The 13,213-nt window shown below is 43.3% G+C and overlaps 2 protein-coding genes across 2 annotated transcripts; both read left to right on the plus strand.

The window, feature by feature from the left end:
* Nucleotides 1-201: 201 nt before the first annotated feature.
* Nucleotides 202-2,711, plus strand: LOC111597731 (phenoloxidase 2). The gene is made up of 4 exons (XM_023312576.2): nucleotides 202-1,288; nucleotides 1,348-1,443; nucleotides 1,507-2,268; nucleotides 2,335-2,711. Exons 1-4 carry the CDS (start codon nucleotides 305-307, stop codon nucleotides 2,545-2,547), a joined length of 2,055 nt encoding a protein of 684 aa, XP_023168344.2. The 5' UTR covers nucleotides 202-304; the 3' UTR covers nucleotides 2,548-2,711.
* Nucleotides 2,712-2,946: 235 nt separating this feature from the next.
* LOC111597732 (angiotensin-converting enzyme) lies at nucleotides 2,947-5,961 on the plus strand. The gene is made up of 6 exons (XM_023312577.2): nucleotides 2,947-3,049; nucleotides 3,855-5,120; nucleotides 5,238-5,455; nucleotides 5,514-5,636; nucleotides 5,698-5,876; nucleotides 5,937-5,961. Exons 1-6 carry the CDS (start codon nucleotides 2,996-2,998, stop codon nucleotides 5,945-5,947), a joined length of 1,851 nt encoding a protein of 616 aa, XP_023168345.2. The 5' UTR covers nucleotides 2,947-2,995; the 3' UTR covers nucleotides 5,948-5,961.
* Nucleotides 5,962-13,213: the final 7,252 nt, after the last annotated feature.

The raw sequence follows: 13,213 nt of genomic DNA on the forward strand, positions 1-13,213 counted from the left end.
AATTTGAAATTAAAAAATAACAAAAAATAGTAGAAATTTTGCGGTTTTCCATGCACAGCTGCAGCTCGTTGCCTTATCAGCTGCTATCAGTTGCTTTTCTTGGGCACCACAAGCTGGGCCGCTTCACAGCGCATTCTTTTGGGCATAGTTTGTGGTCAGTGATAGCTTCAAGAGCTGCGAGCTATAAAAGGCGCAGCTCAGCTCTAGGACAGTTACAGTTGCAAAGTGCGACAAGTGCTTAGTACATCAACTACCTTTGAGACTCTCGACAAGCTCTAGCTCCGGCTCTACCTAGTTCTGCGAAATGGCTGACACGAAAAATCTGCTGCTGCTGTTCGAGCACCCCACTGAGCCCGTCTTCATGGACAAGGGCAAGAAGGTGACCGTGTTCGATGTGCCCGATAGCTATCTGACCGATCGCTATCGTCCGATCAGCAACGAGGTGCAGAGCCGTGTCGGCGAGAAGGTGGAGCAGCGTGTGCCTGTCCGGGAGATCTCGATTCCGGATCTGCGCATACCCATGTCGCTGGGCCGCGAGGAGCAGTTCTCGCTGTTCATACCCAAGCATCGACGCATTGCTGCCCGGCTCATCGACATCTTTGTGAACATGCGCAGCGTCGACGACCTGCAGAGCGTGGCGGTCTATGCTCGCGATCGTGTGAATCCCGTGATGTTCAACTATGCGCTGTCCGTTGCACTGTTGCATCGTCCCGATACCCAGGGACTGGACCTGCCCTCGTTTGCCCAGTCCTTCCCCGATCGCTTCGTCGACTCGCAGGTGTTCCGTGAGCTGCGTGAGGAGTCTTTCGTGGTGCAGCCCGGCTCACGCATGCCCATTGTCATACCCCGGGACTACACTGCTTCGGATCTGGAGCCAGAGCATCGCCTGTGGTATTTCCGCGAAGATTTGGGCGTCAATCTTCATCATTGGCATTGGCATCTGGTCTACCCGTTCGAGGCCTCCGATCGCAGCATTGTGGACAAGGATCGTCGCGGCGAGCTCTTCTACTACATGCACGAGCAGGTCATGGCACGCTACAACATGGAACGCTTCAGCAACAATCTGGCCCGCACTCAGCCCTTCAACAACCTCCGCGAGCCCATCGCCGAGGGCTACTTCCCCAAGATGGACTCTCTCGTGTCCAGCCGTGCCTGGCCACCACGCTTCGATAATACGCGCCTGGGCGATCTGAATCGCGAACAGGATCAGATCAATTTGGAGGTGGCTGATCTTGAGCGCTGGCGCGATCGCATCTACGAGGCCATTCATCAAGGCTTCGTCATGGATGTGAGTAGCACGTGAAGCAACCTTTCGAATTGTAGTTTATAGCTATTCTGTATTTGCAGGAGCGTGGACAACGAGTGGAGCTGGACGAGGCCCGAGGCATTGACATCTTGGGCAATATACTGGAGTCCTCCATTCTGTCGCCCAACCGCACTTTGGTAAGCTTCAAGCAGTCCATTAACAGATTGCCTAACTATAAGTCGTATACCCTGTAATTTCAGTACGGTGATCTGCACAACTTTGGCCACGTCTTCATCTCCTACTCGCATGACACCAACAACAAGCATCTGGAGTCCTTTGGCGTGATAGGCGACTCCTCCACAGCCATGCGTGATCCGGCCTTCTACAGGTGGCACGCCTACATTGATCGCATCTTCCAGGAGCACAAGACCCGCCTGCCGGCCTACACCGACACACAGCTGAACTATTCGGGCATCTCCATTACGGGCGTCCAGGTGGCCTCTAATGGCACCCAGCCCAATGTGTTGACCACCTTCTGGCAGCAATCCGATATGGATTTGTCGCGTGGCTTTGACTTTACGCCACGTGGTAATGTTTTCGCCCGCTTCACCCACTTGACCCACTTGCCCTTCACCTACACGATCAACGTGAACAACGATGGCGGCGCCCAGCGCTTCGGCTATGTGCGCATCTTCATGGCCCCGAAGAACGACGAGCGTGGTCAGCCCATGTTGCTGCGCGAGCAGCGTCTGATGATGGTTGAGCTGGACAAGTTTGTTGTCTCACTGAATCCCGGACCGAATACCATACGCCGTCGCTCCACAGAATCGAGCGTGACGATTCCCTTCGAACGCACCTTCCGCAACCTGGATGCCAATCGGCCTGCAGCTGGCTCTGCCGAGGAGCTGGAGTTCAACTTCTGCGGCTGCGGCTGGCCCAATCACATGCTCATTGCCAAGGGCCTGCCCGAGGGTCTGCGCTGCGATCTATTCGTCATGGTTTCCAACTATGAGAACGACAGGGTGAGTCTCTGAGTGCTAGCTAAATGTTAAAGTCTGAGCTGAGCTAAGCTTTGTTTTCTTTGGCAGATTGATCAGCAGCTGGTGGGCCGCTGCAGCGATGCTGCCAGCTATTGCGGCGTGCGTGATCGTCTCTATCCCGATCGCCAGTCCATGGGCTATCCTTTCGATCGCCTGCCACGCACTGGCGCCGATCGCCTGGTCAACTTCCTCACGCCCAATATGAGCATCGTAGACGTTAGCATACGCCACGAGAATCGTGTGGCCAATCGACAGGCCTAAATTGGACATATCTAGCCGACGACGACGACAACGCAACGACCTTCACTCGATGACACTGCACACTGATATAACACGTATATATATATTAAGTTACATGTACTTCCAGTAATAGACTATATTGCATCTTGATTGAGCTCATAATAAACGCATCATGGCATTTAAAGAAAACAATACAATTGTTACTATTTGGTCCATTCATTTAGTACTCGACTGTGGCCTTAAGCGCGCATTGCGATTGCGATTGCGATTGCGCTTATCAGCTGCGGCGTGTGCTATTGATAGATCACAGCAGCCAGCCTACGCGCAGCACAAATTCAATCTCCCACTCATCAAATTTGACGCTCTATAGCGCTTATAATCGGGCTGCTGTCGCCTCAGCGGCTCAGTTGTGAACGCACCGTCGAGTGGTGCAAAAGTAAAAGTAAAAGTTTTTCTTTAAAGCAAGAAGATGGCTCTGACTCTGGGTCAGTCTCAGCTGCTGCTGCTGATAGCAACCATTGGCGTAAGCATAATCACAAAGAAGCAGAAAATTAAGCAATTGCTGCGCAATTATTTGATTATACTAAATGAAAAGCTAAACAAAGTGGAGCTGTAGCTTAGAGTTGTGTCTTGGAAGTGTAAACTAAGTAAGAGTTAAAGAAGTTTTAGAGGCAGCTGCTGATTGAAAAATTATAATGAAAACAGGCTTATTAATTTAAAGTTATATAATATGTTGTCAAAAGATTTCTATGCTCGCCCAGATAGTTCTCAAAGCCACACACCTATGCTTGTTATCAATAACTATTTGTGGTATATTTACAGATAACAAATTTCATTCCTTCTGTCAGATAAGCTACATAAGCTTTTGTATACCCATTGCAGCTCAAGCTTAGCTCTTTAACTATCAGAGTTTATCATTAAATCTATCACTTTATCAATTGCTGCTCCATGTTAATTGTGTTCGCTCTGACGTTGACTGCTTTAAAAGCTTGAATTGCATATAGAAGAATATATATATATGAAATCTATATAACATATAGCTGAAAGATTCATGATATGCTCAAATATTTGATAACTCAAACATCAGTTAGACAGTTCACTAAGCACATATACCCTGTATAAATTAAAATATAGGGTATTTGACAAACAACTCTCTAAGCAAATTTGTTTCTACCTTAATTCAATTTCAGCTGCATATATAACGTTCTCAATCTCAGAAAGAGTCGACATCAAAACTAATATACACCTTTAACTTCTGCCTAGGGTATACACGCACACACACACAGGCAATCTTAGCTAACTTTGTTCTATTCTCTCTCTGACCTTAGCTGGCAGCAGCTGCCGTCAGCTCGAGCTACGATCGGCAGGCCAAGACGTTCATTGATCAGTCGAGCGAGCGCTACTTCAAGCTGTACAATCAAATCGCCTCCGAGACATACTCAGCTAACAATGAGGAGGATTTCGAGGCGCTCTTCTCCAAGCTGACCAATGTGAAGCGCATAGCGGACGAGCTGGTGGGCATCTCACGTGAGGCAAGTAACTTTGATCTGAGCCAAGTGCACGATGCGGAGCTGAAGCTGGCGCTGCAAGAGCTTCGCACAGCGGGCGACTTGTTTGTGCTGGGCGAGGATTACTTCTCCTCGGTGCAGATGAATCTGGCAGCGTTGCAGAAAATGTCCACAGACAAGGACATCGAGCCGTATCTGGGTGGTGCCAAGATGCCCAACGAGGACGACAGTCCGCTGGCCTACTATCCGGACATACAGAAGATTGTGCAGCGCAGCAACGATGTCGATGAGCTCAAGTACTACTGGGAGACGTGGCGTGACAAGAACCAGATCTGGGCCTCGGTTAACTTCTACACGATCGTGCAGTCGTATCAGAAGGCCGCACAGATCTTGGAGATACCGGTGCATCAGCTGTGGTATCGCTACGACAGCCAAGAGATGCTGCAGCAAATGGAGCAGGCCATGGCGGAGCTAAAGCCCGCTTATCAGCAACTGCATGCGTTTGTGCGCCAAGAGTTGCACAAGAAGTACGGCAGCGATGTGGTCAACGCCAATGGACCCATACCGGACCATCTCTTCCAGCAGGTGCTCGAGCAGGCCTGGGAGGAGGGCAGCATCATTGAATCCTACTTCCCACGCAAGGATCTGCCCCAATACGATGAATTCGTCAAGCATCTGAGTGCCAAGGCGCTGGTCAATGAGTCCGAGAGTTTCTACACCTCGTTAGGCTTTGCTCCGTTGAGCGCTGAGTTCCACAAGAATCAGCTTAAGGAGCCAAACGAAGACAGACCCGACGACGATTGTCGTCCCTCGCTCTTCGACCTGACCCCACACGTCTACATGATGTACTGCGAAAAGGTTAGCTTCAGAAAGCTGATGCAGTATCACGCCCACATGGCCAGGGTCTACTATGCCGAGCAGAAGAAGCAGCTGCCCTCGTATTACTTCAAGGCTTACAATCTGGAATATCCGGTGGGTGAGGCTGTGGTGCTCTCGGCCTCATCGCCCACCCACTTGACGGGACGTGGCCTGGCCAAGGGCGTGCAGTTTATGGAGCAAATGCTGATGAATCGACTCTTCAGAATGGTGAGTGATAGTCACAGTCTGAACTACTGGAGAGCTCTACATGGCAGAAAGTTCATAGCTCTGGCTTCAGCTATTCCAAGAGAGACTTTTTAACCCCCATTTCATATCCTCCCACAGGGCATTCACACAGTTCTCAATATACCGCTCTACTATGTTCATACGAAAGTAATGCATGATCTCTTAAATGGCACCGTCGACATGGATACAGTGAACAAACATTATTGGCGACTGCTGGAGCTGCATGCAGGCATTGAGCCGCCCACGGATCGCCCAGAGGGTGCCATCGATTTCCCCTACAAGTTCTACGTAAACATCGAGCAGAATTATCAAACCAAGTGAGTTTTGTAAACCAACCAATTACAGTTCATAACATTTTCACCTCGAACTCTCTAGAAAATTTATTTCGGAAGTGCTGGGCTATCAGTTCTATCGTTCGCTGTGCCAGCAGGCCAACCATCGCGGGCAGCTGCACAACTGTGATTTCTTTGGCAATTTTGCAGTGGGCAACAGTCTCAAGTGAGTTTAAGAAACTAATTTGTAATACTGAATTATTATTTCTATTAAACATACTTTATAGAGCCATGATGTCCTTGGGCTCCACGAAGCCTTGGCGTGAGGTCGTAGGCAAAATATTGCCCAAAAATACCGGCCTTAGCAGTTTGGCCTTATTGGAGTACTATCAGCCTATTGTCGACTGGCTAAAGACGCATAATAAACAGACCAAAGTTAAGATTGGCTGGAACTCCACACAGAAAAGTAAGTTTCGCCAGGTGAAAATATAAAATTTATTGTTAATCTTTACATTTTTGCTTGCAGAGGTCGTATAGAAGCATATTTTATGTTTGCATTCAAACTATTTATAATCATTTGCTTGAAAAACTCAATAAACACTTTAATTAAATATTCAAATTTCCTATTTAAACATTAACTGACATTTGGCTAGCGCTGGGCAGCACTGCAAGAGAATCAAATGAACGAATGAGTGAACTTGTTCACTTGGCTGTTGTTATCTCGCTTGCTTTTCAGTAAATGTTAACAGCGCTTAAGTTGCGTGTGAGCTATGCGTGTGAGCGAGGCAAATATATAGACGCGAGTATGGCGGCAAATCATGAAATTCAAATGTGGTGGAAAAATATAGATTTTGAACATGTGAAAATATATAAAATGGAAAGTTGTGAAAAGAATAATATTTGAAATATATTGGAACAAAAGGGGAATATAAGAAATGAAAATAATAAATAGATATAAAAGTACGAAATCGAAGTAGCACTTTATTTATAATATTACTATCTTATGCAATTGAGCTAACTTCAAAACTTTTCTTTCAATCAAATCTTTTTTTTTTCAGTGTAACCTTGCCTAACACCAATTTCTAAGCTTGCCCAAGAACAATTAGCCAGCTGCCCAGGCGATTACCACAAAAGATTTATCAACAAATAAGCTACGTTCGATTTGGCTACGATTTGGTTGCATTTACCAAGCTGCTGTCAGTCAGCCGAATAATCTGTTCCGGCCATTTGGCAGCTGCGCTGCTTTCAATGCACTTTACCTGAACAATCGAAGGGGCCAAGGCAGGACAGGGCAGTGCAACCTCTAAGCTCAGCAGCCTTAAAGTGTCGCAATGTTTAGTCGCAGCTGTTGCAGTTGAAGCTCAACGAAGCGCAGCTTTGTGCGTGGCTTATTCTACGCTTGATTGCGACATCCACATCCGAATCCGAATCCGAGACGTCCCCACTACCCTCCTCGCTCCCCCTGTCTTTCTAGCTAGCGGGGATTAGTGGCTGCTCACTGCATTATGTCAAAGCCGGACTTCAACGAAACGCTTCACTTGCTGCACACACACGAGTTGTTGAAAGGTCAGCGATTCTGGACTTGATGGTCGTTAGCCACGACGCAGCTGAAGAAACGCGCTGTGTCGCAACTGCAACAAGGTCGCCGTTTATATGCCTGGCTGCAGCTCGTTCCATAAGAGCCAACTCTTTCACTCTCAATTTCGATTTCCGATTGTTTTGCGCCGACTCTAGTGGGCGGCATTTGTTAAATAGCTTTTGGGTAAATGATTGCATTGCGTGCCGCCCGCTGCTAATTGCGTCGGAATTGCAGTCGAAGCTTGGCCATGAAATGAAATTATTTCCACAGCTGGTAGCTGCGGCTGCTGCTGCCGGTAACTTTGACATGGCATGGAGCCGGACGTGAACTTCCAAGCTGTAGCTAAAGTTTAAGTTGAGTGAAAGGCACCCACGCCATACCCATACCCAGCTCCAGCTCCAGCTCCATCTACATCGTCGTCATTGCAATCTGTATTCGGCTTTGCTGAATGCCTCTTTATGCAAAATACTCAAAATGCCCCACAAAATAAAGAAATAACAACAACAAAAAGAAGAAGAAATCACAGACAAAAAAAGGGAAAACAAGTTAAATGAAATTTACATGCGGCTGTCAGCCAATTTGGTTGAACTTTTTTAAATTGCCGCCTGCCCATCAACAAATGCATTAACATTAACCCAAAAATTCGTCTCAACTGGCGCTGTCCCGCTCTAACAGCAGCCATCTCTTTCGCTATGCGAATTTGTGTTTACACATTCAAGCGGCGCACTTTTAGCCAAATATTTTCTCACTGCTTTCGCACAAAAGGAAACCAGACGAAATGAAATGACGACGACGACAGCGACGAGCTAAATAATAATCCACAATCTGACAAATGGGTGTAGGCATAAACAATTGCGAATAGGATTAACATATATGCAGATATATCTTTAGCGTGTGAGATAAAAGCGGGTAAAAAACAAGCAAATAATAAACAATAAACAAAACTTTAGCTGCGTTTAGCTTAGGTTAAATGAATTCATTTGCACGATTTAATAAACTAGATGCATAAATTGCAAAGATTTGTTTACTTTTAAAGATAGCTCTAAAGACCGTTGGGAAAATATGAGAAAAGATACTATATCTTTGACATTTCTTTGTCAAATTTTCAAAAAATATTTGATATATATTTTATTATTTTAATCCAACTTTACTTTTTATGCCTTCTTTTTGCATATTATTCTATTCGTTTGTAAATTTGTTTTTATATATTATATTTTAATATTACAAACTTTCTTTATTAATATATATTCAAAAATATATTTTTACTTTTTAAACTTTGTAGATGTTTTTTCAGCTCATGTTTGAGTATTTTATATGTATTTGGTCCAATATTAATATTGATATATTTTTTATAAAATATTTTTGTTTAAGTATTTAGGCAAGAAATAAATAAATAAAGCTTCAGTAATTGCCAGAAGAAGAAGCTGAACTGGGACGCACTGATATCAGCTATATATATATTATATATAGAATATGTCTAACAAATCGGCTTTATGTTGTTACAAATTGTTACCTCATTTTTCTCGCAACCGCTTTACGTGCTGCAGCATCATAGTTTCAGCTTGAAAATATACACATGAAACAATTTTGGCTTGAAATTGTAGATTTTAAGTGCAGAGACAACCACAGAAATTGAAGTGTGCATCATTTAAATTACGCATCAGCCATACAAATGCGTATTTATTAGAGCCCATCTGCAGACGCCTTGTTGGTCGTCCGCTTCAAGCGTTGCGGTCAGCGATGAAAAAAAGCAAAGAAAAAAGTAGACAAAAACCAACTCAAAGCTGACCCCAAGCAATTAAGAAATTATGTATATTATGACGCGGGCTGTGATGATGGCAACAAAAGCAATAACAATCATAAATATATATATATATAGGTATATATATAAGGGGGAATGCGAAACAAACGCTCGACACTCATGAAATGGTGGATTATGTATACGCACCGCTGGATGGCGCACAGCACAGCTGCTGCCCCCAAACACACAAACAGATAATAACAACTGCAGGCGCTTTTTTGTTAACCTTTCTTTATGATTATTAGCAACAGCAGCAGCAACAAGAAAACACACAATGATACAGCAATGCCCATAATTATCATTTGTTGCATTTCATTTGTTGAGGTTGGTTTCTGTTTTTAGTCTTGTGGTAGACACAATGCTTAAGACTTTCGGCTGTCGCATTGTCTACAGTTGGTCGCCTCTATGAGGCGTGTAAATCATGGAGTTTAGTGTGAAGTTTTTAGTAGTTGTAAATCTTTTACACTTCTATTAAGTGGAAAGCGACGGGTTCTGCTCTTTCTTTGATGCGCATTAAATGCAAATCATGGCATTTATTTCGCTCAATGTCGGTTCCCTGGCCATGGCGAATGCTTGAAACAAAAGACTGAAGACACGAACGCGCCAATGATTTTCAGCACAGCTTGCGGCCACGTTATATAAGCGCGTGCTTGCCTTCAATTTAACCCAATCAAAGCCATGCGCAGGGGTCACACTGGGAGCGAGAAAGATGTGCGCCAAGAGCGAAAGGGGAGGGAGAACTGGCCTGCTGTGTAGGTGGAGAAATTATGTTGACATCATCGCCAAAAAATTGCCAAGAAGCCAAGCAGAGCGCGCAAGCGCGCTCGATACTTGCCAAAAAGAAAAAAAAGAGTGGGGCAAAAAAAAAATCAAAATAAAATTAATTTTACTTTCATTTTCGGTGGAGCTCATTTCATTTACCTTTTGTGGCATTTGCATTAGTATTTGTGGCTTAATAAATTATATTTTCGGCATAACCCGAGACAAAATTACAAATCATCTCTTGTCTATTTATGGGTGTTCGTTATTCAATCTGATTGCAGTTTGATTATGTTGCTAACTTTGACAGGCAGTTAAGAAACTGCATAGCGTTACGTATTAATTGATTTCGCTCTTGTATTTTCTTATCATTTTGCCTGGTTTCAGTACATCTCAAATCTCGTCAGTCTTCGTTGAATCATACAAAGCAACTTCGCTTCAATTTTGACACTACCTTTGACAGGAAGTTTCTGCTGCAGCCTTTCGAAATGTAAACAAAATTGCTGGCACTTCTATTTGTAACGGTCTGAAAAGAGATCTGTTGTCTAACTGACTGATTGATGAGGTGAACGGTGCAAAATGAGGAAATCTTTGAATGTTTTATTTATAATTTGCAACTTAATCATAATAATAATCATAAAAAACGTCGTTTCGATTTGTTGCGCCTACTGAACAAAAAGCAATGAAAGTCAAAAGTGCTTGTGCTTTGAAATTACCTTTTAATAGGCCATAGCGTAAATTTCCTGGCTCGATGCCATAGCCATAGCCACAGTCAGAGCCACAGTTACAGTTGCACAGCCATTGCGAAAAGCGGGCCAATTTGTTTACCAATTTGCCTCTTTATTGTTTGCCAGCTGTTGAGCTTACGAAACGACGCATTGCTGTCAACTGTATTTTGAAGCCCATTTTCTAGGTCAGCTAACGAAATGGTTAAGTGTTTAGCAACAGCATTTCCCAATTGCCCAAACATACACAAAAATTAAGCCCTGCTGCTGCTGCAAGGCAGCTGCACACTAATGTGCAAATTATGTATACGCCTCGCTTCAAATCTTGTCGTCATCTTTCATTTTGACAATCAAATTTCCACAAATTGCAATTCAAGTTGCCTGGCTAAAGACCCCGAAAGGTAATCAACTGCAGGCAACAAACGGCAAAGACTTAAGAGGAACACGTCTCTGGCGTGCACAAAGAAATAGTTTTCTTCATGCGCGTGTTGTGTCTGCTCACATGCATACATGCGTGCACATACATATATATTCATGCAATCTATGTACAGGCATTGTAAGAGACGCTCATAAAGCTCATTTCGCTGAACACAAAAACACCCTCGGTTACGCATGCCCCGTTCAATCTGACGTCTGTCGAATTGTATAAGCCTATGGGCTTCCTCCTTCTTCACTCCCTCCCGCACTAAAGCATAAATATGTCGCCGAAGCTCTTGCATAGACAATTGTGTAATTAGCCAAAAAAAGGAAAAAAATGAAGATTAAGAGAGAGAGAGAGAGAGAAAGAAAATAAAATGCCTAAAGACACTGGTAACAAAAATCTAAACGGCTTTTAGCTTTTCACATATTCATTTCCATAAGCCACTGCTCGATTGTCTGTGGGCTGCGGTATTTTGCAATCCCGACATAACACGGCACAGCTCAGACTCCAAGCTTCAAACTCGAACTGGTTAACACCTTTGCTCTGCCGGCGTTGAAATTGATTTATGACCGCCTCACTGCCAGCTGTCATATGCGCTTCCATACTTCACGATCTCGATTTGTTTTTATATATGTATATATACTTAATTTTTTTCGTTTTTCTCTTATAGTTGCCAGCAGTTATTTATTGTTGGTTGAAGAGATCAACGATGGGCCCACTAATTGCCGCTGGGTCGCAAAAACTTTCTGGCTAAGTTTACCCTGTGGCACGTGCCCACTGACAATGCGTGCACACTGAGCCAAAAAGGGCAATTGCAATATTGATGATGTTGCTAGTATGTTATGTAAGTTTAACGGCTTTTACACTGAGCGAATTTAAAACTATTTTTTTGTAATTTGTGAAATCATTTGAGATCATTTATTTGCCTTGTAATTTATTTCTTAAATCAAATTATTAAAAAGGGAAAACAGTATATCTTTTTAAATAAATATTTAAAAAAATAGTTATTAAATAAATAGTTATTAAAAAAATTTATACGTACCTTTATACTTAACTTTTTAAATTGTTAAATTTTTAATTTCAAGTATATTTTTTAAACTTGAAATATATAAAAATTCCATTGTCAGATTTGAAGCTTACAAAAAATTAATTTTTATTTAAATTTTATTTCCATTTTACCAAAATAATTTGAGTTTAAGTAAATTTCTCAAAGTGTATAATATTCATTCAAGAGAACGGAAAGTTTTTAAAGTTCTAATCTAACATCTATATGTGATATACATCCGGTTTTTGACATCCGGTGTTATGTTCAAAAAATTTATTTTGATAGATTTTTAAATATTTATGCAATTTATAAACAATTAAAGACAATTTGTTAAATAGCGCTAATCGAATTATAACGAAGGCGACTAGCGCAAACTGGTGTTAACTGATGGCAGCAGACAAACCAAAAACTTAAGGCACGAACTTGACAGTGAAGCATAGAATAAAGAATTCTTTGAAAGCCACGCTAAATGGCATCACGAGCTGGGAGTTTGAAGCGGTCAACAACAAAAGAAATAAGAAAAATATAGCGCATCTTGCAGCAGCTGCGATTTTTTGCACTGCGTTGGTTTCAGTTTACAGAGCAGGACGGACAGCCAGCCAGCCAGCCAGTCAGCCAGGCCGGTAGTTCATTATATCACCTCTGGGTGAAAGTGATGATGGCATTCGCACACACATATACAGCCAGAGAGCTTGTGGTGCGGCGCAAAGATACACACACATATATGAAGCATGTGCGAATATATTTTCCTGCCTCATAATTTTGGGCGCATGCGAACATGCAGCTGCTGCAGCACTACGTCTGCTGTGCATACAGCAAAATGTATGCTAATCTCGGCATGCCCATGCCCCCTTCATCTGTTGTAGCAAATATTTGTGTTGCCATTTTTTCAATTATCGATTTTTATTTGCCTTTGACGTGAAGCGCAAACGCCGCTAACTTCCTCATTGCATACGCCGACTCTTATGCAGTTGCAGTTGCAGTTGCCGTTGCAGTAGACAGTAGTAGAAATAAATGACAACATCATTTAATGACAGTAAATATCGCAGAGAAATCGACAAAAACGATGCTGGCCAACAAAAAAAAAAGAAGAGAAGAAGGTAAAACAAAAGACAAAAAATGTCAGTCAAATGAATATTCATAATTTGTGCGCAAACAAATAACAAAACTAAGCCAAATCAATGATGGCCGGCAGCTGTGCAAAAATTGTGCCAGGCTAGGCAAATATTAAGAGCAATTGCTACTCGAGTTTGCGGTTAGGCAGCGCTCTTTCTTATATATGCAAATATTTGCCCAGGTCACAGTATAAACACACTGAAAATACTTTCCAACTGTCGCAAGCATCCGCTACAGCCGTAGCAGCAGCAGCAGTAGCACCCGCGCCAATGCCAATGCCCATGCCCGCCAGCTGTAGCTGATGCTGGCTGGCGTCTTTCCACTCACAGCTACAGCAACAGCAACAGCAACATTTGC

This window comes from Drosophila hydei, unplaced genomic scaffold, assembly GCF_003285905.1.
Source record: "Drosophila hydei strain 15085-1641.00,03,60 unplaced genomic scaffold, DhydRS2 tig00008122-arrow-pilon, whole genome shotgun sequence".
In the NCBI taxonomy this organism is placed as follows: Eukaryota; Metazoa; Arthropoda; class Insecta; order Diptera; family Drosophilidae; genus Drosophila; species Drosophila hydei.

Bases quoted from the DNA above. Each gene is read 5' to 3' on its own strand.
- LOC111597731 (XM_023312576.2), top strand. From the start codon at position 305: ATGGCTGACACGAAAAATCTGCTGCTGCTGTTCGAGCACCCCACTGAG. The intron at 1,444-1,506 runs GTAAGCTTCAAG...CTGTAATTTCAG, and splicing joins TGTCGCCCAACCGCACTTTG to TACGGTGATCTGCACAACTT. The intron at 2,269-2,334 runs GTGAGTCTCTGA...TTTCTTTGGCAG, and splicing joins CCAACTATGAGAACGACAGG to ATTGATCAGCAGCTGGTGGG.
- LOC111597732 (XM_023312577.2), top strand. From the start codon at position 2,996: ATGGCTCTGACTCTGGGTCAGTCTCAGCTGCTGCTGCTGATAGCAACC. The intron at 5,121-5,237 runs GTGAGTGATAGT...ATCCTCCCACAG, and splicing joins TGAATCGACTCTTCAGAATG to GGCATTCACACAGTTCTCAA. The intron at 5,637-5,697 runs GTGAGTTTAAGA...CATACTTTATAG, and splicing joins GCAGTGGGCAACAGTCTCAA to AGCCATGATGTCCTTGGGCT.